Below are 20589 nucleotides of genomic sequence, written 5' to 3'. Positions count from 1 at the left end.
TTTAGATTTGAATGGATTTTGCATTTCAGTAGAACTGGGAAATCTTGTATCCGATAAAATATTTTTCATTTCCTCTGTTATCTTTCAGAATACTTTAGAGTCAAATACATTTGGGTGAGGATTTCATAAAGTTTTGGTAAGAAAAAAAAATCATTGTATCTAGTCTCTTTCTCTCTTTTATACTGCCACCCAGAATGTTTCTATTCATAGATCATTCTCCCACTCCATAATACTCCATAAACTGTAAAACCAGCAATTTCCATGATCCAATTTGCAAGGATCCAAAATTTGTGAAATTAAAATGCTCTTTCATTCTTGTCTACACTATGTCTATATTGAATGCCAGTGGTACTGTGTATCACAAAAATGTCATGCCGGGCATAAAGGCCATTGGCCCCAATTTGCACAAATTTCATGCCACAAATATGTCTGGGTTTACAGTAGTGTATACTAGTACTCAAACTTGTGGCATAATATCACTGATTTTACTAGCTTAGCATGACACTTTATAGTGAGAAAGAAATGCTGCATTTATTTCTATCTATGCCACTTGAAACTACTAAATGTAGTTTAACAACCAAGCATCCTAAATTGGTTTCAAACCTGGAACCATTCACTGGCTGAATGAATCAGAAAGGGTTAAGCTAGGCCTTACATCATAACTGTGATTCAGGTGTGTGTACATGTTAAACAAACAATAATGTGGTTAAATGTATACCCTTGGGCAGGCAAGGTTACACGAAGACGATGGAATCATACATTTCAGATAGCTATCCTGTTGCCAGTCATATTCAAATTCAGTGCTTCTTAAATGTCTCTATCTGTGTGGCTAATGAACTTTTTGAGTGATTCAAAAAGTTACATACTTGTGCAATGTATACTAGTATTCAAATGTATTCCACAAATCCTGATCAGGTCAAATATTTCTGTGTTATAACTCATATTTTCAATGAGAAACCAAAGCAGAACCAGTGTGCCACTAACAAGATCAGCTATCACAGCTGATGTTGACCGTTTACATTGTGCCTTTCACCAAGGTCATTTGTTTTTGACTGTATTTAGAAGCATCTAGCAACTGAGTTGCAATACACTGTATCAGACTTTTCTCTGAGACATTTGTTCTAGTAGGGTAGTTTACATTTGCTCATTATCATATACATTGTACTACACTGTACTTTACAACAATTAGTTGTACAATGTATTGTTTCTTCAATATCACATGGCTGTACTATGTAAATTATGGCATTCAATTCGTGTAGATCAGCATATCTTGAAAATAAAAATTCAAACATTATGTACAGAAGTTTTGTGTCCCTGATAAAACAGTGGGTATCCTTCACAATAAAAAAAATCTTTCTTTAAGTCAAACACTGATAGTGAAAGCTTTTCTTGCAAATACAACATAGAGTAAAATCCAACGCTTCTATAACCGTAGAAGTTTTGAGCATTTCATGGCGCTGTTGTCTGTACAGTTATGTGTTAATATGATTGAATGTCTGTCATTGGAGTCAAAAAGGAGACATCACATGTTTGTTTGTGTTTGTGGGTGCGTGTTAATACACGAATACAAATACATGTACCAATAGCAGTGTACATGAACTCTACAATTTGCCATAGCAGTCTTGTTCATCCACCCATATCGCATAACATGGACTGAATGTTGCCGAGACGGGTCATACAGTACATGTATAAAGAATATGGCCACTTTTACAGTATGTAGGCCTATGTTATAATGAAGACCTAGAAACCAGGGGTCTGTTCCATGAAAATCTTATGAGAGACTTTTCTTTCGTAAGAGACGCTTATGAGAAACTTCTTGAAATGGATTTTAAAGTCTAATGTACAGCTGCAAAAACCATACATGTAAGCAACTTTGGCCATTCTGAGATTTATGTAAAGACTTTGTGATGACTTCATGAAACGGACCCCAAGACGATTAGCCTTGTTACCTAGTACGCACATATCACATTTCTCACCTTATTATCAAGGTATGAAAACAAAGAAACATGAAGAGTGGGACCACCTTTTTCTAAGAGTATTTTGTTGTACATGTATATTTATGAGCTCTTCATAACAAGGGTCCACTGCACTTCCCAAAACTGAGTTTTACATGTACATTGTACATACAAATGTAGTTGTGCTGGCCAAGAGAGCATGAACCTGATAGGTTTATATCCAGACACTGGGTTACATTGTACATTGATTTGTCCAGTGAACATTTTCATTGTCAGTATGCCAATCAAAGGCAGTAGGAATTGATAGGGCTGGTGATATGAGGCTCTCATACTGTACTACATGTATGTGGTTGTCACAGGATTTTAAAGACTTTCTTAAATGTCCAATAGTAATACATGTACACGTACACTGTACATGCACAACTATTGTACATCAATGATCATTCATGCATGCATACATTCAAGTGTAATACCCACATACAGCCTGTACATTCTTCACTCCTCATCACACATACACACAACAAAAGCATGTATCAATTGCACAAATTAATCACAAACAAACTGCTTGAAAAGATACAGCATACATGTATGTTTATTATGTATCGCTGGCTGTGTGTTCTGTGTGGTAATCATGATGACAAATGAAGTATGGAAGACATAAATCGCATACATTTGTAGGTCATCAATACAGGAGGACAGATCAACTAGTCTGTGACACCACTTCTTGCTAACTGTACAATTCTTTGAACTGTACTTTTAAAGGCGTATATTTTCATTGTCTTATATGCAGTATACAGTATTCTTGTCCTACAAATGTATATTTCACTTTTATTTCCATCATTGTGTATCACTGTGCTTGATCAAAAAAGGTGGAACACACCAAACCCTACCTTCATTCTAACTACATAAACCTGTTCAATAAATCTTATATATATACCTTTAGTCTTGCTCTTGTTAAAGGGATGGTACAGTATTGGTGGAGATGAAAATTGAGCTTTTAAATTTTTGCGAGATACCAAGAAAACACTTATGATATAGTACAGAGCATACCATTTTAAGAGGAATTCAAAGTTTATTTGATGAATATCGGGTTTGGAATGACTGAAACATCCAAAAACAAAGTAAAACAAAGCAATCGTAATAAAGTGTGGGTCCCACACTTTAAAAGAATTGCTCTTTTTGGATATCTCAGCCATTTCAAAAACAATTTTCATCAAATAAACGTTGAATTTCTCACAGAATTACATGCTCTTTCATATTTCATAAGGGGTTTCCCATTATCTCACCAAAAAATGTTAGAATCCTGAAATTAGGTCTCGACCAAAACGATACAATCCCTTTAAAGCAGGTTTGCCCAAGTCTTGTCACACATAGCCATAATTAATGCATGCCAAGTGGATTCCACATACTGAAATACACTTGTACATTCAGTTCAAAGTGATAGATAAAATACTGTACTGTAAAAGTGGATATTTTGCACAAGTAAATCCCCCCCCCCCCCCCCCCCCCCGGGAAAGATAAATTTTGTGTGTTTGTAATTCTGCAGAATGAAAATATTTTACAATGGTCAAAATATAACAAGCAGTTACATTGGCATGCTTTTTTTTTTTGCACAAGTTTCATATCGCACAAAAATTTCAACACCGTATAAATGTCCACTTTTGCAGATGCCTGTTGCTGTGTACTTCGTAAGAGGACAGAACACTTAACTCTTTATGTGCCACGTTCGCACGTCCGACTCAGTCGACAGCGTGCCAACTTGGCATATTCAGCTCAACAAAGCCGCCAAAACCGATCGATAAATCGCTAATCCCGCGGTACAATCAAAGCGTTTCTCGCGCTTTTGTTCCTCTCACATACGGCATGCATTCTATGTGGTGAATGACTATCAAGCGGTGTTCCAAACTAGATTTTGCATGTACACTTTAATAAGTTTCTGTCAATATTTTATGTGCAAAAGTCATTCCTTTACAGTAATGTAGCAACTGATAATTCAAAAGAAAAATTGGAAAAACAGAATTCTTTCTCTAAGCATGACTATCTTCGTGTCTCAGAATAACGTGGCACACATGGGGTTTCCACCATGGCACATAAAGAGTTAATAGAGAGCAGGTACAAGAGGGATTTAACATGTGAATACAATGCATAATTGAGTGTAGCTTTCTGAAGTTCTTTTGTGTGTTTATAAATTAACAAATGATACCTGACTTGCAAAATTTGCAAAAATAAAAACCTTGCAAGGTTTTGTCATATACAGAGTACAATATTCGTACTTATGTGACTGCATAGAAGACATCAATATCAAAGGAACATCAGATAAACTTTTATTTTCAATCCAGTAGAGTTAAAGATGTAAAGCACCAACTTCACCTTAAGAAACCAAGTCTGTCCTTATTTCTGTCTCCAGGCAGACGCTTTGAATTTTGCCAGGAAATATGATCAGGGCAGAGTCAACTGCACTCCCAGAAGATGAAAGTCTGAAGCTTCTACTGTACACTGTATCACTTCTTGTGGGGTACTTCCAGTCGCTTCCATCGCCGTAACCTGACAGGTATGCGATCCGAGGCTGACCTTTCACCTTTGACCCTCATCACAGCTACTCTCATGACCACCATTCCCTGGTCGTCATCCTTGGTAGCCACTTTGTCATCCCGGACCACATCCAAAATATCACCCTCAGCCACCTGTTCAAAAAACAAGAATAGAATAAGAAACAGCAACTAAAATATACCTTTAGTTTATCCCCTCTATTATCATAGATTTAAAGGCAGCCGATCGCCATCCCTAATGGTACGTAAACTCCGAACGACCGAAGTTTGTGCATGCAATTGCGCAATGCTACCACTGAGACAAGTGTGTGTGTGTGTGTGCGTGTGTGTGTACGCATCATACACAAACATTGTCACCGCGAGCTGCGGTGATTGGAGGAGAGAGGCCAGAAGACGCTGCGGCGTGTGTGTGTGTGTGTGTGTGTGTGTGCGTGTGTGTGTACGCATCATACACAAATATTGTCACCGCGAGCTGCGTTGATTGGAGGAGAGAGGCTAGAAGACGCGTGGCTCTTTCGGCCTCTCTTCATGTGCATGCGCACTGAGAGTGTGCGTCCATTCGGAAGCTCTCGTGGCTCGCTGGAACAGCTATTTTGGGTTAGGAGATAAGCACAGGGAGCTCTCTTGTAGCCTATCGTATTTTCGCTGACCCATTGAGCCAGCGCTATTCTCATTCGGGGGTCACTACATTTGATACAGAATGGGGGAGGCAGCGTGTTGCGTTCGTCTCCGTGCCGCACAAACCACTCGCCACGACTGAGTGTCTTTAAAGGGCAAGTTCACCTTCATAGACACGTGGGTTGAGTGAATGCAGCAATATTAGTAGAACACAACAGTGAGAGTTTGAGCAAAATCGGACAATCCGTTGTTAAAAAGTTATGAATTTTTGAAGTTTCTGCTCAGTCATGGCTGGATGAAAAGACTACTATAGCTTGTGATGTCACATGAGTACAACGATATAAAGAAAGAATAAAGAAAATTCAACATATTTCCATTTTTCTCCCATAACAAAAGAACACTTGACTTCTCTCTTTCAGAAGGCAGGGGGAATAATATTACCCTTAACATACGTCAGTAGCAAGTCGAAGAACTGTGCACTTTATTCAAAAAGTAAAGTTTTGTCAAATTCTCTTTTTATTTTCCTTATATAGTTGTACGCATGTGACATCATATACTGTAGTCTTCTCTTCCAGCAGTAACTGCGCAGATACTTAAAACATTCGTATCTTCTGAATGGATTGTCCAATTTTCCTCAAACTTTCACTGATGTGTTCTACTAATATTGCTGCATTCTCTCAATCCTTATGTGTATGAAAGTGGACTTGTCCTTTAAGGAGAACTGCATCAATTTGAAACCTTGCAAGTCAACATACATGTACATGTAAATGTTTGTCTTATTATCTATGTGGCTACATTGTGGGTCTATCAAATCAGCATTTTTTTGAATAACTGGAAATTTCACTATGTGCACAATTCTTTTTATTTTTATTACTTTTTTTTTTTTTGTACGTCAATTTGCACCATGCATACCTCAAAACATGAAACAGTCTTTGGATTGAGTAATATTAAAGTGAAAACATAGTTCTGGTAAGGGCTTGAGAACCCGTCTTGCATGATTATTTGCTTGCAATATATCGAAGGAAGCTACCAAGAAACGTACCTAGCTGACGCGATATGCCTGGATGATGAGTTGTTTCAGAGTATTTTCAGATTAAAAGTAAAAGTCAGTAAACCGACTTTTATCCCAGGAGGATCCGGGTTAACTTGGTCACAGAGACAACACTGCCCTATTTCAGGCAATTATACGTAGTTGGTGATAGCCATATTCTATACCAAAGACGCTTTAAAATAACTAAATATACATAGGTGCATGTTCATTTTGTAGACACGCCAAGGAGGTTTTTGAGGCATGCGTGGTTTTTTGATGCACACGTTGTGAACTGCGACAAGCCAGAAACAGTTGAACACGAAGCTCTCCCAGAGCACAATGCTGTACAATCAAGAAGTTAGTTTTACACAACTTGGTCCTGCCATTAAAGTGAGGTCGAGATGTCCTAGAGTCGGAGTTAGCCTGGCCCCGATCAGGTAGGTTTTCAGATGCAAACATTTTTGGTTAATATTTCACATTTTTGTCGTTACCCAGTGAATACATGTATCGTGTTATTACAGCATTATTCCACAGATTTCTCAGGCATACGTGTACATTTGGGAACAAAATTTGACAATTCTTACAGGCGTACCAGAACTATGTTTTGGCTCTTTAAAGTGAATTTTTATCTTTCTTCCATAACAAAATGCCCGAAGAAAATACTTCACTTTTATTCTTCCCTTGTTTCCATGTGGAAAATAAGAGGACCTGGCACACAAATCAGACAGTTCACTCAGGTAGCACATCAAAGTTGATAATCAAAGTCCCACCTGTTTGCTCTTCTTTGTGACCTTCTGTCCATTGTGCCTCAACTTTGCACTGAGAAAAGCATCTTCCACCTTCCTGTTCAAGTATTTCAAACAACAAAGGAAAACATTCAAAGACGTATATAAACAACAGCAACAGAAATATGGTAACAGAATTGTTGCATCAACAGGGGCCTGTTGCCCAGTACAAGAGGTTGTATCATAGTAAATGAAGATAATAATAATAATAATAATAATAATAATAATAATAATAATAATAATAATAATAATATGAACACTTGTAAGGCGCCGGTATCCATCATGAATAGATGCTCATGGCACAAGAAAGAGACGGGCAGAAAGAAAATATCAGTGATAAGGAGGTATGAGAAAAGGAATAAAGGAAATGTTTACAAAAAAGCTTGTTTAAATAAAAAGGTTTTAAGTGAGCTCTTAAACTCTTAAAAGGATGCAGGGCAAATGTGAAGTTGACATGAATAGACATAGGAATTAAAAAGAAGAATGAGGTCATGTAGAACAGTTTCACTTGGATCTCAACTCAAAATACCCAACCTCCCACCCCCTCAAAAAAAAAAAAAACAACAACAACAACAACAAATCAAGTCAAATATGAAAACAAAGTCAGTGCATTTGTATTGAAATTTCTACACCTCTGATAAAGTCTGAATGCCTTCAACATTGAATGAAAATGGTAAGCTGATATCATCTGCTAAACAGCTAAACGTGATATACACAGTTGTACAGTAAATCTACAATCAATTAAGTTGCTGTTCTGCTGCAAACAAGTAAGTTAAATTTCATAGAGAAATCTGATGTACATCTTCACATTACTGTATTTAGAATGTAAATGATCATTGTTTTCCTATCAACATGACAACATTTAATCAGGTAGATGGAAAACCTCACAGAAAAAAATCAGTATATCCCAATATTTGAAAGGATTATCAATAGAGTCTACATGAAGAACCATTCAACATACAGTGTAGCAATTTGATATCCCTTTAATATACAAACAATGCACAGTAGCTATCATATTCGAATGGTGATGATGGTAATAATGACAATATTGTTGCTGTGACAGCTGTTTGATAATGTTGCCGTCTGTTGCAATCTAGACCTGAGTAGATAACTTAGGGACTCTTACTTTCTTGAAATTCCTAGTCCAGCACTCAAGATGGCATCAATCCTGAGGGAAGGTACACTCATCTTGAGATCTTTCCAGTCCTTCTTGGCCTCATCCACCTCATCATCCGGATTCCAATCCTCCTCCTCCTCCTCCTCTTCCTCCTCAGCATCACTGCTACTCTCATCACTGGCGTCTTGGTCTTCAAGATCGCGAGCGTTATTCTTCGACTTCAAGGATGTTTTGGACTTGGATTTTTTCGTTGAATAATGCCTCACTTGACATGGCTGCACTAAAACTGCTCTTGTGGACAAGGAGTGAGAATACTGGCCCAAGTTAGTTTGAATCCCATACAATGACTTCATACCGGGACAACTGAGAGACGGTATGAATATTGTAACAGCTCGTGCACGTGATATAAAATTCTGCTGCTTGATAATTTCCGCCGAGTCAAAAGATGTGAAACTTGGCTTGGTCAATACGACCGGCGGTTGTTCTCTACATTCTTGACTGCGACTCCGAGTGCAAGCGAGGCCGCATAAACTTCGAGAGAATCTTAGTTGATCTATTATAACACACTTCGACAAAATTGTCCGGTTGAATATGCCCATGGCTGCACTTAGACTTGTAGCAGTGTTCGCATTGTGCGCCAATTTGAATACCAGTACCATGGTTCCACAGCCCCACTCTTCAGATACGGGTTGTGAGAGCGCCTTTCCCCCAATTCTCTGGCTGCGCTAACCAAACCTCCGCCGTATCGCTGCAGCGATATGGGCTGACGGCTGTTTCTAATTCATTAAACTGCTGCCAAGCTATTGAAGTCCTGTGCTGCAAAGGTAGATGCTAAAAGCTGGGTCTTCCAGCGTCCACAAACACTTTTGCCGAAATAAAACATAGACGCGTATTATAATCAGGAATTTACAATTTAGAAGGTCCGCCTCTATGATATGAACGCCCAACACGTGCCGAACAAATTGTTTACAATCGCATGGACATAGTCTCTGGTCTATCTTCTATCCACTTCATCCGCTACACTCGTTTTAAAAGCAAGCATGTATAGCTTTCTTAATCACCATAAAAATCAAAAGAGAGAATAATTTATGATATTTTAATAATATGAGTATTCAATCGTGGAAAACGGTGCAATCATTACGAATAATTAAAATTAAGAACAGGTTTCTGGTTTTGAGACTAAGCACTCATACACGCGCGCGCGCGCGCTAGTACCGTGCACGTGCAATACTACAATTGTACTGTTTACAATTTGATCGAGCGAGCGAAATTTGAGAGTGAATTACTAGTAAAGCATGGACGGAGTCGACGAGGAACCCGCAGTTGATGAGCCCGAAAATATCGCTGGACAGGAGAGCAAAGATTTACCTGTTGTTTTCCAGTGCCAGCAATGCAATACGATATTGAGTGATTCACTAGCTTTTGTAGCTGCTAATGATGACCTGAAGGCAATTACTCTGGATCGTAAGTAAATAGCTGCACTGGTTGGTCACAACTGTGGACTACGTAACGTAGTCCCATATATTATGTTTATTGTTGCCACGTTGCAGTCACACTGTAAGTGTAACACGTTAGCTGGATATTATGGATCCTGGTCGGTCGGCCCGTAGCTGGAAGGAGACGAAAACATTTTGTTTACATGGCGAAACAGTAGTTAACTGATGCAGTGCTGACTGCTGTCAGGTCAGGTCACAATTTGCGCAGTCAGTTCCAATATGCAAGGAACCGTCAGCTTGGAGTTCAGTTCGGGAAACCCACTCACAAGGGGGGCCCCTCCTATATAACCCGTCCCCCTTATAAGTAACCCCGTCCCCCTTATAAGTAACCCCCGGGGCACCCCTTATAAGGAGTCTCCACGCTTTTTTGCAATGCAACGCGAAAATGAAAGGACTGCGGCAATTCGCTTGATTATGTCCATAAAGCTTCACAAGTTTCCTAGTTACGAAATTTGAGCAAAATCGGTTCGAGGCATCATATCTAAAATCATGGATTTAAATGCGATGTCAAACGACCCATGCGAATGCTGAAATGAGTACGGAGACTTTCGTACTCAGTCGCCACGTCTGCACTCAAGCATTGCCGCGCCGCCGCGCCTGGCGACACTCACGCCAGTAATCGCTCGCATTTCAGCATTCACATGGGTCGTTTGACATCGCATTTAAATCCATGATTTTAGATATGATGCCTCAAACCGATTTTGCTCAAATTTCGTGAGTAACTAGGAAACTTGTGAAGCTTTATGGACATAATCAAGCGAATTGCCGCAGTCCTTTCATTTTCGCGTTGCATTGCAAAAAAGCGTGGAGACTCCTTATAAGGGGTGCCCCGGGGGTTACTTATAAGGGGGAGGGGGTTACTTATAAGGGGGACGGGTTACTTATAAGGAGGGGCCCCCCTTGTGAGTGGGTTTCCCGAACTGAGTTGGAGTTCTATCCAGGGAGCATGCAAGCAGTAAAGATTTAGTTAGATTCTACCACTCGGGAGTTAACTCTTAATGTGCCAGGCCCAAAACCCCTAACGTGCCAGAGGTTTTTACCTAACGCCAGAACGTTTCGAAACTGGACTGACAATGAAATTTAAAACCGCCATATCTCTGAAACTATTGACTGTTTTGAATTGAGTTCTACACAACATATATCAAGAAATGTTTGCTCTTTCGTGTCATGCAGTCAGTTTGCCACAATATCTGTCTGAATCTGAAATATTGCAGAAATATTTGATACATCAAAAAATTATTAGAAATTTTTGTGTAGTATGGAAAAAAAGAGTCAGCCGTGTTTTTTCTTCAATGGAACGCTCCCTTTACTCTGTGAGAAAGTTTTAGAGCAACATCTCCTCTTTCAAATGATAACAAAACTGCCTTCTAGAATTGTATGATTCCAAAGATACCAGCAGTTTATTTTGTCCTAGCAATTTCTCTTTCTGCCTCAGTAATTCATTCCCAAATCTGAGTCCTTTAGTCCCAGATCCTGTATTTGAAACTAAAGTAATTGTCCCGGGCCCTGGAATAGTGTCTTTTGTCCACCTGAGAAGGAAGAACCTGCTAATCCTCCTTTTGTCTACGCAGACCGCGAGCGGGCGTACTCTTTTGAAATCGGCAGGCCTTTGTCCGCGCGCAATTCCTATGCTAGTGTAGGGACGATTAGTGACGTTCACCAAAACAAAAGGATGAAAGACTTGACCGACGAACGAAAGCTTCCCGCAGGACAGCGTCCAAGCGGAACAATGCGAGTGGAACCGCATAGGAAATACACGCAGAGTCAATAGCATACACAGGCATGGTTTACCTATGAGACTTTTGATCCATACACATCTCGCAGAGGCTGCGCCCGCTGCGGATTTTCCCAATGTGAAAAAAAAAATCTAGCATGCTCATATTTTTAGTGGAAATGATGGCTATGCTAATCAGCTACCAGTGCATATCATTGGCAGTTGCTTGGTGTAACACATTAGGGTACCACAAGAACTGAAATGATCAATGCTTTTCTCGCTGTTCTTTGTCGCCGATCGGCGACCATGAACGGCGACCATGGCACGTTAAGAGTTAATTTACCTCCGCCAAAAGGGAGCGCGAAGGTTAGTTTTCATTGACGTTTGTTTGTTTGTAAGAGCATGCTCTACCTCTGGCTCTAGTTTCTGCTAGAGCGAGGCATGCTGCGCTGCGCAGCTGGATGTTGATGATGTAACAAAAAGGCTTCTACATTACTAATTTTAGGAAACCACCAGGCGATTTCAGCATGCATAGAATGTACGTATGAGTGGAAATGACAGAGCTATCTCTATGGAAGAACGAGATCAGTAGTGGAGATGAGCTGTTTGGCGAAGGTCTGCGCTCTCAGTTTTTCTCTAAATTACTCGAGTTTAGTTTGTAAATTTAATACACTATCATAACAAGTCAAATGATGATGTGCAAGGCCACTTGCCTTGGCCCTTGGCAAGGCCCAGGGTGATCAGGCGAGTGAGTACTTGTATGATAAGCGTCACTCGTGAGTCGTAGTTGCAGAGACTCCAACTCTCCTGTTTTCGACAGGAGATCTCCTGCAGAAAGCCCATTTTTGCAAAATCTCCCGTTCTCCCGCTTGAGATTTGATTTCTCCCGCCCTAGCTCTGTGTCTCCCTTTGGAAAGGATTTCTTAATTATTGCTATCGTATATTGAAAAAATAAGCCTTAGATAGCACCAGAGAACATCTAGAACCCTAGGAACTTTGCGCTTCGCACACATCAACTTGGAGTCTCCCGTTTGTTAGGGGTTTCGGGCTGGAGAATCTCCAGATCAGAAGGTGATTGGGGTTGGAGTCTCTGTAGTTGTACGAAGTTTTACTAATCATTTCATAGTTGTACTGCACTGTCAGCTCACAAGAATTCTTGAGGTGTCTAACCTGGGAGGTGCTAGGTGGGAATTTAAAAAAACCTGCATGTTAAGTTTAGACCATGTGCAAAAGCATAGGTTTGTATATTGTAGCAGGTGGTCAAATCTTGGATGGTGCAGTGGTCGAATTATGGGTGGCTTGGTTTGCTACCCACATGACTATGTCAGTATTCACCTTCTGCTGCCACCTGTGAATCACCTTTGGGCTATACCACTAGATGATGCAATGATGGCCATTAAGCAGGTGTTTAGCAGGGAGGGACAAAATTTGATAACATGATTGTGCAATGGTTTCCCTCTCTCGACGTTCCAGTTGAAATCACACTACTGAGGCAATAAGAATGAGCTTTGAAGTCATGCTTGGCACTGCAAAAGTAACGTCATACACCTAGGTTCTATACTTTGTCGAGTCCGTTCAGTAGATTATCAAATTTGATGTGAATGTATGGTTATTATGTTGGGAATGATATGTACAGGGAGTCTAACTCATGTGAGTTTGTGTAGGAATTTCATTTGAATTTGAAATCCCCCTCTTCCTCCGTAATTATTATCAAAACAAAAACAAAAACAGCAAGATTGCTACTGGATGATAGAGAGAACCGGACAAAGAGAGGCTGCATAAGAGAGGTCAGGCTGTAAAGGGATGTGGTGCATGTTTTTCTACATTTCATTGTCTCACAATTTGAAGAAAATTTTAAATGTGGAACATGAAATGAGTAGAAGGTATCTACAATGTATGTATAAAATGGAACTATGTATCAAAGTACATGTAGATGTAAAGGCCATGCATATGGTAAGACAACTGTATTACATAAAACAGAAGTTATATTTACGCACCTATGGTCATTACCCAATAAGCGATGTTAGTCATTTGGACAAGTTGCCCAAAAATAATGGCATTGCAGAATCAAAGCATCATTTCAATGCTGTGCTATATGACCTTCCCAAAGTAAAATGATTGGGATTATACCATTCAATTCTTCCAAAGTACTGTACTTTTCTCGGTGATCAGCTGGTATGGTTTTTACCCAGTTTATGCAAAGCCATAAAGTTTTCAGTTCTGTACCATCTCATTCTTTGATACCCCGAACTGTGTGTTATTTTCTTTCTGCACTCTAGGTGTAACATCATCAGTGGAGTTATCTTCAAAGTTGGTGACGTCCACAGATGGCATTGATCAGGGAAGGTCAGTTATTACTACTGATTGACAAATTTCCCTACATCAACATAAATAAGCAAAGATGATTCAAGTGTTTTCAGTTATTACAGCCATGATAAAAACACTGGAATACATACATGTAATTGTGTATTTGCATTGATAAATGGCAGTTTGTAAATCAGTTGCAATCACAAACAACTTGATGCAAGAATCTTCGATTTGAATAAGGTCACTACCTGTATAAGCAGTTATTTTTGAGAGGGTTTAATTTTTGTGTGAATTTCTCAAATCACAGTTGGATCGCAAATTGAACAACACACAACAAGCTGTAGTAGTCTTCTCATTTAGTAATGATGGCACTGAAACTTCAAAAATTTATTTTTGTTTGAATTCTTCAAGCATTTACTGATGTGTTTTACTAATATTGCTGTATTTTCTCACCCACATGCATATTAAAAGTTACTTGTACTTTCATCTATATGGCTGATACTCTGAGAATAAATGTTGCATACTTCATGTTATGTCACATACTCATCTCTTTTTCATTTCTCCCTTACCATGTCTGTTCTACCCAGTACATACACTCCCCTCATCTGTAATGGCTGCCAATCTGTGGTGGGCAAGTCTTACAAGACTACACCCAGAATTCTTGATGACCTACGGGATGCATTCACTCTGAGTGTAGACAGTGTCTCAATGTAAGTCCCCCTTTGCCTTTGATAGATCCTGGAGTGTATGCTGACTTTAAATTACCCAAGTATATGAGATCGGTAATCCAGGGGTGAGGGCTTTGCTTCGTTAGCTTATCATCATACAGAACAAGCGACTGCCATTACCAGCAGTTTTTGTTTTTCATTATATTGAAAAGTTGTTAAAGCAGAAAAAATAATAAATGCATTAAATGAAATCTGATGTAATTATGAAGATATAGATAATAGTTACCCTGTATGAGGCCTGAATTGTTACTTTTGTTGTGACAAAATTTTGTTATGCCCAAGTTTGTTATAATGGCAGTGCTCTGTAAATATCCGGAACCTATCTGTAAGTGAATATGGATTAACTGGTCTTCCTAATTCCACAGGTAGTCACTGTTCTCTGTGTTTATACCAGAAAGGTGTATTGCATTCTCACATAATGTGATGGCATCAAACTTTTAGGGTAAGATGGTCTGTAGAATGCTTAGTAAAATGTCTGGCAAGTTACAGCAAATTGCATGCAAGGGAATAATCCTTGCACATTGAGGTCTGTGGTCTGAAATGATGTGGCATCGCAGCACACAGGCCTGTGTAGATCTCAATACTGTGGATAGAGTTGCTAGGGCCATACCATGTATTCCATACCATGTATGTTAGCATGAACACTGCTTTGTATACATGTACAACCAAGCAACGGTGCGGACAAATGACAAGGGGATAATGGGCTGGGCATGTTGGCTCTTGGACTTTGTAATGGTCACATGTTCAGTGGGATTTTTTTTTTCTAGCTTTATCACATTCAATCAGTAAATGACATTTTACTTATCAAAGCAGACATGGATCATTGTAGCTGATAATAGGAATAAAGTTAATTGACACATATGGAAGAAACTCTGGACTGCAAACATTTTTTTCTCAATGTCAGATATCTTGTTATATCTGTGGGTATTATGGAGTTTCCCTTCTAACAATTTTACATCTGCTGACAGAAATGGATGAAAAATTTCTCAAAAACTCTGTGAATGTGATGTCTTTTGATATCAGGTGCATTGTCTGGTCTTTTTGTAGGTATCAGGTAGGATCAGCAGATACTGCAGCCATGACAGCATCTGACAACCTTGTGGAGAGCAGCACAAGTTTGAAATCACTGAAAGAAACTACTCTCAAGGTGAGCTGAAAGAAGTTCACATAATCGTTATGTGTAGGATCAAACACAAAGATGTTACAACACTTCATAAGAATCACAAACATGACATTGTGTATGTGGTGTTTACAGTGTATGTCATGCCACAACCAGACTTACAGTCAGGCCCTGAGTTAGTGTGGTGTAATAGCACCATCTAGTGTTCTTAAAACCTGTTGAGGATGGGCTGATTTTGCTACAACACGCATTTCCCATAGACCCCATCCTGAGTAAGTTCGAGACTCTTCCTCAACGGGGTTAAGATGTGTTGATACACACTTTTGTCATGGCAACCAAAGTTTAGAGATTAGGGGAAACAATCCCAATGTCAGTCTATCTCTGTTATAAATTTCTTGCATCCCCCCCCCCAAATTACTTCGATAATTTTATGCAGTCATTCAGAAACAGATATAGCTGTAATTTCAGTCCTCAAAATCAGTCTATGTTTTTTATACCCCCGCCAAACGAAGTTTGAAGGGGGTATATAGGAATCAGCGGACGGTCGGTCGGGCGGTCGGTCGGGCGGTCGGGCGGTCGGTCGGTCCGTTGCAAATCTTGCGTCGCGAACTACTTCCTCAGTTTTCAACCGATTCCCATAAAACTTGGCACAGATGTGTGCCTTGGGTTGTAGATGTGCAAGACGTATTTTTTGACAGTACCCAAAAGTACGTTGCCATGGTAACGGCATATTATGGGCAAAAATGGGTACAAATCTTGCGTCGCGAACTACTTCCTCAGTTTTCAACCGATTCCCATAAAACTTGGCACAGATGTGTGCCTTGGGTTGTAGATGTGCAAGACGTATTTTTTGACAGTACCCAAAAGTACGTTGCCATGGTAACGGCATATTATGGGCAAAATGGGTACAAATCTTGCGTCGCGAACTACTTCCTCAGTTTTCAACCGATTCCCATAAAACTTGGCACAGATGTGTGCCTTGGGTTGTAGATGTGCAAGACATATTTTTTGACAGTACCCAAAAGTACGTTGCCATGGTAACGGCAAATTATGGGCAAAAATTGGTACAAATCTTGCGTCGCGAACTCCTCCCACAGTTTTTGATCAATTTTATGAAATTAGGTACAGATGTTCATCTGAATATGTTAATGTGCAAGACACATATTTCCGCAGTGACAAAAAGTGCGTTGCCATGGTAACGGCATGTTATTGGTAAAATATAGGGCAAAATGCTTCATGGCAAAACTGCTTCATCAGTGTTCTTCCAATTCTCATGGAATTCATATTGAATGTTTGTCTTAGGATATAGGTCAGCATGACACATTTCTTGACAGTGACAAAAAGTATGTTGCCATGGTAACAGCTCACATATTATGAGCCAAAATGATGGAAAATTTTGTGTTGCAAACTACTTCCTCAGTTTTTGCCCAATTTCCATGAAACTTGGTACAGATGTGTGCCTTTGGTTGTAGATGTGCAAGACGCATTTTTTGACAGTACCCGAAAGTACGTTGCCATGGTAACGGCATATTAATGGCAGAAGATCAAGGAAAGATCTTGCGGATTTAACTACTTCCTCAGTTCTTTGACCAAAGCTTATCAAATGTTGTTTTGACCAAAGCTTATGAAATGTTGTTTGACGGGGGTATAACCAGTCGCTGTAGCGACATTTCTAGTTTGGTTTTGTCTCTAGACTGATCATGATGTAGCCATTATAGTGCAGGGCATAGGGTTATACTGCTTAGTACCAAAATCAGAGAGAGAAACCAAAAAATGAATAAGTGGATTTAATTTATATATTAGCAACCATTTATTGCTGTGTATGGATCACTAACACAGCAAAGTCTTCTTTCATAAATCACTAAAATATACATGTACTTTCACCCTTTTATGGTAACTCTGAGTACAGCCCAATTTCGATTATGCGGCCATCTTTTATGTGGACTTCTCTATCTAGATATAATCATACACTGAACCTACTAAAAAAGTGATTTCAAACACTAATTAGAATTCCAACAAAACTTACATGATATACATTTGTACCTATAATATATCCAAGTCCCAACAGAATATGCTATAAATTTTACATAAACATTTTTAAAATTTCCATGTAACATTTACTGTAATATAATTAAGTTTCCTAGCTTAGATTACACCACTGTTACAGTGTGCACTACTTACATAGCTACAGTACCACTGGGTTGGCAGTCTACTTGTTCTCATGTATACATAAACATTGTTTCTCCCTCATCTGGCCAATTCGCTTTAATATGAAATCCCAATGAGCACCTATACCAACATGGCTGGATAACTTGTCAGACTGTATTCATGGGTGAGGATGAGAGTTACTTGGATGCTTCTTGTTACCATCACATCCCAGGTGTCTGTATCTGATATTTATACCCCCGCCAAAGTTTGAAGGGGGTATATAGGAATCAGTGGACGGTCGGGCGGTCGGGCGGTCGGTCGGGCGGTCGGGCGGTCGGTCGGGCGGTCGGGCGGTCGGTCCGTTGCAAATCTTGTGTCGCGAACTACTTCCTCAGTTTTCAACCGATTCCCATAAAACTTGGCACAGATGTGTGCCTTGGGTTGTAGATGTGCAAGACGTATTTTTTGACAGTACCCAAAAGTACGTTGCCATGGTAACGGCATATTATGGGCAAAAATGGGTACAAATCTTGCGTCGCGAACTCCTCCCACAGTTTTTGATCAATTTTTATGAAATTAGGCACAGATGTTCATCTGAATATGTTAATGTGCAAGACACATATTTCCGCAGTGGCAAAAAGTGCGTTGCCATGGTAACGGCATGTTATTGGTAAAAATATAGGGCAAAATGCTTCATGGCAAAACTGCTTCATCAGTGTTCTTCCAATTCTTATGGAATTCATATTGAATGTTTGTCTTAGGATATAAGTCAGCATGACACATTTCTTGACAGTGACAAAAAGTATGTTGCCATGGTAACAGCTCACATATTATGAGCCAAAATGATGGAAAATTTTTGTGTTGCAAACTACTTCCTCAGTTTTTGCCCAATTTCCATGAAACTTGGTACAGATGTGTGCCTTTGGTTGTAGATGTGCAAGACGCATTTTTTGACAGTATCCGAAAGTACGTTGCCATGGTAACGGCATATTAATGGCAGAAGATCAAGGAAAGATCTTGCGGATTTAACTACTTCCTCAGTTTTTTGACCAAAGCTTATGAAATGTGGCACACACCTTGATCTTGGTGGGAAGATGTGGAAGACATATTTTTTGGACGTGTCGGAAGCTGCATTACCATGGTAACGGCATATAAATGGCAGAAGATCAAGGAAAGATCTTGCGGATTGAACTACTTCCTCTGTATTCGACTGAAGCTAATGAAATGTGGCACACACATTGGTCTTGGTGGGAAGATGTGCAAGACATATTTTTTGGACGTGTCGGAAGCTGCGTTGCCATGGTAACGGCATATTAATGGCGGAAGATCAAGGAAAGATCTTGTGGATTGAACTACTTCCTCAGTTTTTGACAAAAGCTTATGAAATGTGGCATACACAATAGTCTTGGTGGGAAGATGTGCAAGACATATTTTTTGGACGTGTCGGAAGCTGCGTTGCCATGGTAATGGCATTTAAATGGCAGATCAAGGAAAGATCATTCCTTGGGTAAGACTGTCGTCACGGGGAGGGGGTATTAGTCACCTTCAGTGATATTTCTAGTTAGGGTCTAGTGTCATGGGAAACAGCTCTTTATTAGCGGAAGAGAGCTGAATATCATGTGTGGACAGTTGAGTGGTGAGTCTTATTAGGTATATTAGCACGTACATGTAAGTATATGAGCCAAGAGTGAGGAATGATAATTAACAGTCATCATTGCATTAATCCTCACAGCTTCAGGTGTTGGTGTGCGCCATGCATCAACGTATCGCCAACATAGAGCAGTGTCTGGAGATTGAAGATCAAGAGGAGGCGGGGACATTGGGACTTTCCATGGCCGGGCTGGTTGGCTCCACCCCTATGCGTGAGGGTACACACACTACCAATGGGCAGTCAGAAAGCAGAGGGGAATTCACAAGCAACAAAATGGCAGACTCTCAAAGAAGCAGAAGTCCTACTAGTAAGAAACGTGCTGCCAACATTCAGACACACCACATTCCAAACAAACTTGTCGCAGAAAGTCTGGAGTCTAGTAACGAGACTAACCCTAGCAGCTCTGGAGAGGCCGAGAGTCGGAAGAGGAAGACAAATAATGAAAGACTTTCAAGGGAAGGAAGAACAACCAAAAATGGCACTCCTCCGTCGAGAAGCCGTAAGCGTGGGATTGGTGGTAGTGATGATGCTGTGAGCAAGCAAGGCGCACCACAAGCAGGCTTAGGCACAGTGTCTCCGATAAAGAAAAGACCAAACTCCAAGTTAAGCAGGCCTTAGTGTCATGATTGCAGTTGATAATTATTTCTTGTTGCATTAATATCATTGTTGTTTGTGTTGCTTTTGTCAGTTCTATACAAATACAATATGCGTTTCAGTATTTTCACAAAGCTTTGTCAGAAATATTTTTCTTTTTAATTTCTGGGAAAAATAAACAAGCTTCCCCTTCAGGCAAAATAACATACTTCTGAAGGTGGAGAAGCTGCTAACTTCCCAAAAGAAAACTAATTTTCTTGACTGATGAGATGTTTTGCAATGGCATCTTTTCTCTATGAAGTTAGCTTGTTGTTGTGACGTAATTATACTGTACTGTATGAGCTGAAATTTTCGCGGTGGTGTTATTTTCGTGAATATTGCGAATCACCTTTGAACTGCGAAAATAACAACAGGTGAATAACTCAGTTCAGTTGGACCCTCGCAGCCGCGAAATTAACAACATGCGAAAATGTCCTCCAAGTAGCAATTCGTGAAAATTTCAGCTCGTACAGTATCTCTAAACTTTGGAATTTCATACTGTTCTTAGCCTTTTGCTAAATTTGTATAAACAACCTGTGTCTTTTACATCAAGCCAATTTATCAAAGGTAAAGTGAATATTCCATAGAGTATTGCATTATACTCTTTGAACATTACATAGGCAGCTTCTCTTAACAGTAAAGATGATTTTTTTAAAAACTCTTAACGTGCCATGGTCGCCGAACGGCGACCTTAGTCCTGATGTGCCATGGTCGACTAAGAAGAGCGCGAAAAGCATT

The 20589-nt window shown here is 39.8% G+C and overlaps 2 protein-coding genes across 2 annotated transcripts; one reads left to right on the top strand and one right to left on the bottom strand.

The window, feature by feature from the left end:
* Nucleotides 1-4413: 4413 nt before the first annotated feature.
* Nucleotides 4414-8407, bottom strand: LOC139740118 (mitochondrial transcription rescue factor 1-like). The gene is made up of 3 exons (XM_071650700.1): nucleotides 8064-8407; nucleotides 6923-6995; nucleotides 4414-4639 (listed from the first exon to the last, which is right to left on the bottom strand). The coding sequence occupies exons 1-3, from the start codon at nucleotides 8405-8407 to the stop codon at nucleotides 4457-4459; spliced, it is 600 nt and encodes a 199-aa protein (XP_071506801.1). The 3' UTR covers nucleotides 4414-4456.
* A 942-nt stretch (nucleotides 8408-9349) lies between these two features.
* LOC139740116 (uncharacterized) lies at nucleotides 9350-19836 on the top strand. The gene is made up of 5 exons (XM_071650699.1): nucleotides 9350-9518; nucleotides 13544-13610; nucleotides 14159-14281; nucleotides 15347-15446; nucleotides 19300-19836. The coding sequence occupies exons 1-5, from the start codon at nucleotides 9350-9352 to the stop codon at nucleotides 19834-19836; spliced, it is 996 nt and encodes a 331-aa protein (XP_071506800.1).
* Nucleotides 19837-20589: the final 753 nt, after the last annotated feature.

The sequence above is a fragment of the Diadema antillarum genome, unplaced genomic scaffold (genome assembly GCF_040938485.1).
Source record: "Diadema antillarum isolate AM-2024a unplaced genomic scaffold, OU_Dant_1.0 seq00000836_RagTag, whole genome shotgun sequence".
Taxonomy (NCBI): domain Eukaryota; kingdom Metazoa; phylum Echinodermata; class Echinoidea; order Diadematoida; family Diadematidae; genus Diadema; species Diadema antillarum.
Note: the sequence above shows the minus strand (reverse complement) of the source record. Positions and strands in the feature narration are given on the sequence as shown.

Coding starts and splice junctions, on each gene's coding strand:
- LOC139740118 (XM_071650700.1), bottom strand. CDS start 8,407: ATGAAGTCATTGTATGGGATTCAAACTAACTTGGGCCAGTATTCTCAC. Junction 6,996..8,063: donor GGACTAGGAATTTCAAGAAA/GTAAGAGTCCCT, acceptor ATACTTGAACAG/GAAGGTGGAAGATGCTTTTC. Junction 4,640..6,922: donor TCACAAAGAAGAGCAAACAG/GTGGGACTTTGA, acceptor TTTTTTGAACAG/GTGGCTGAGGGTGATATTTT.
- LOC139740116 (XM_071650699.1), top strand. CDS start 9,350: ATGGACGGAGTCGACGAGGAACCCGCAGTTGATGAGCCCGAAAATATC. Junction 13,611..14,158: donor GATGGCATTGATCAGGGAAG/GTCAGTTATTAC, acceptor TGTTCTACCCAG/TACATACACTCCCCTCATCT. Junction 15,447..19,299: donor TGAAAGAAACTACTCTCAAG/GTGAGCTGAAAG, acceptor TAATCCTCACAG/CTTCAGGTGTTGGTGTGCGC.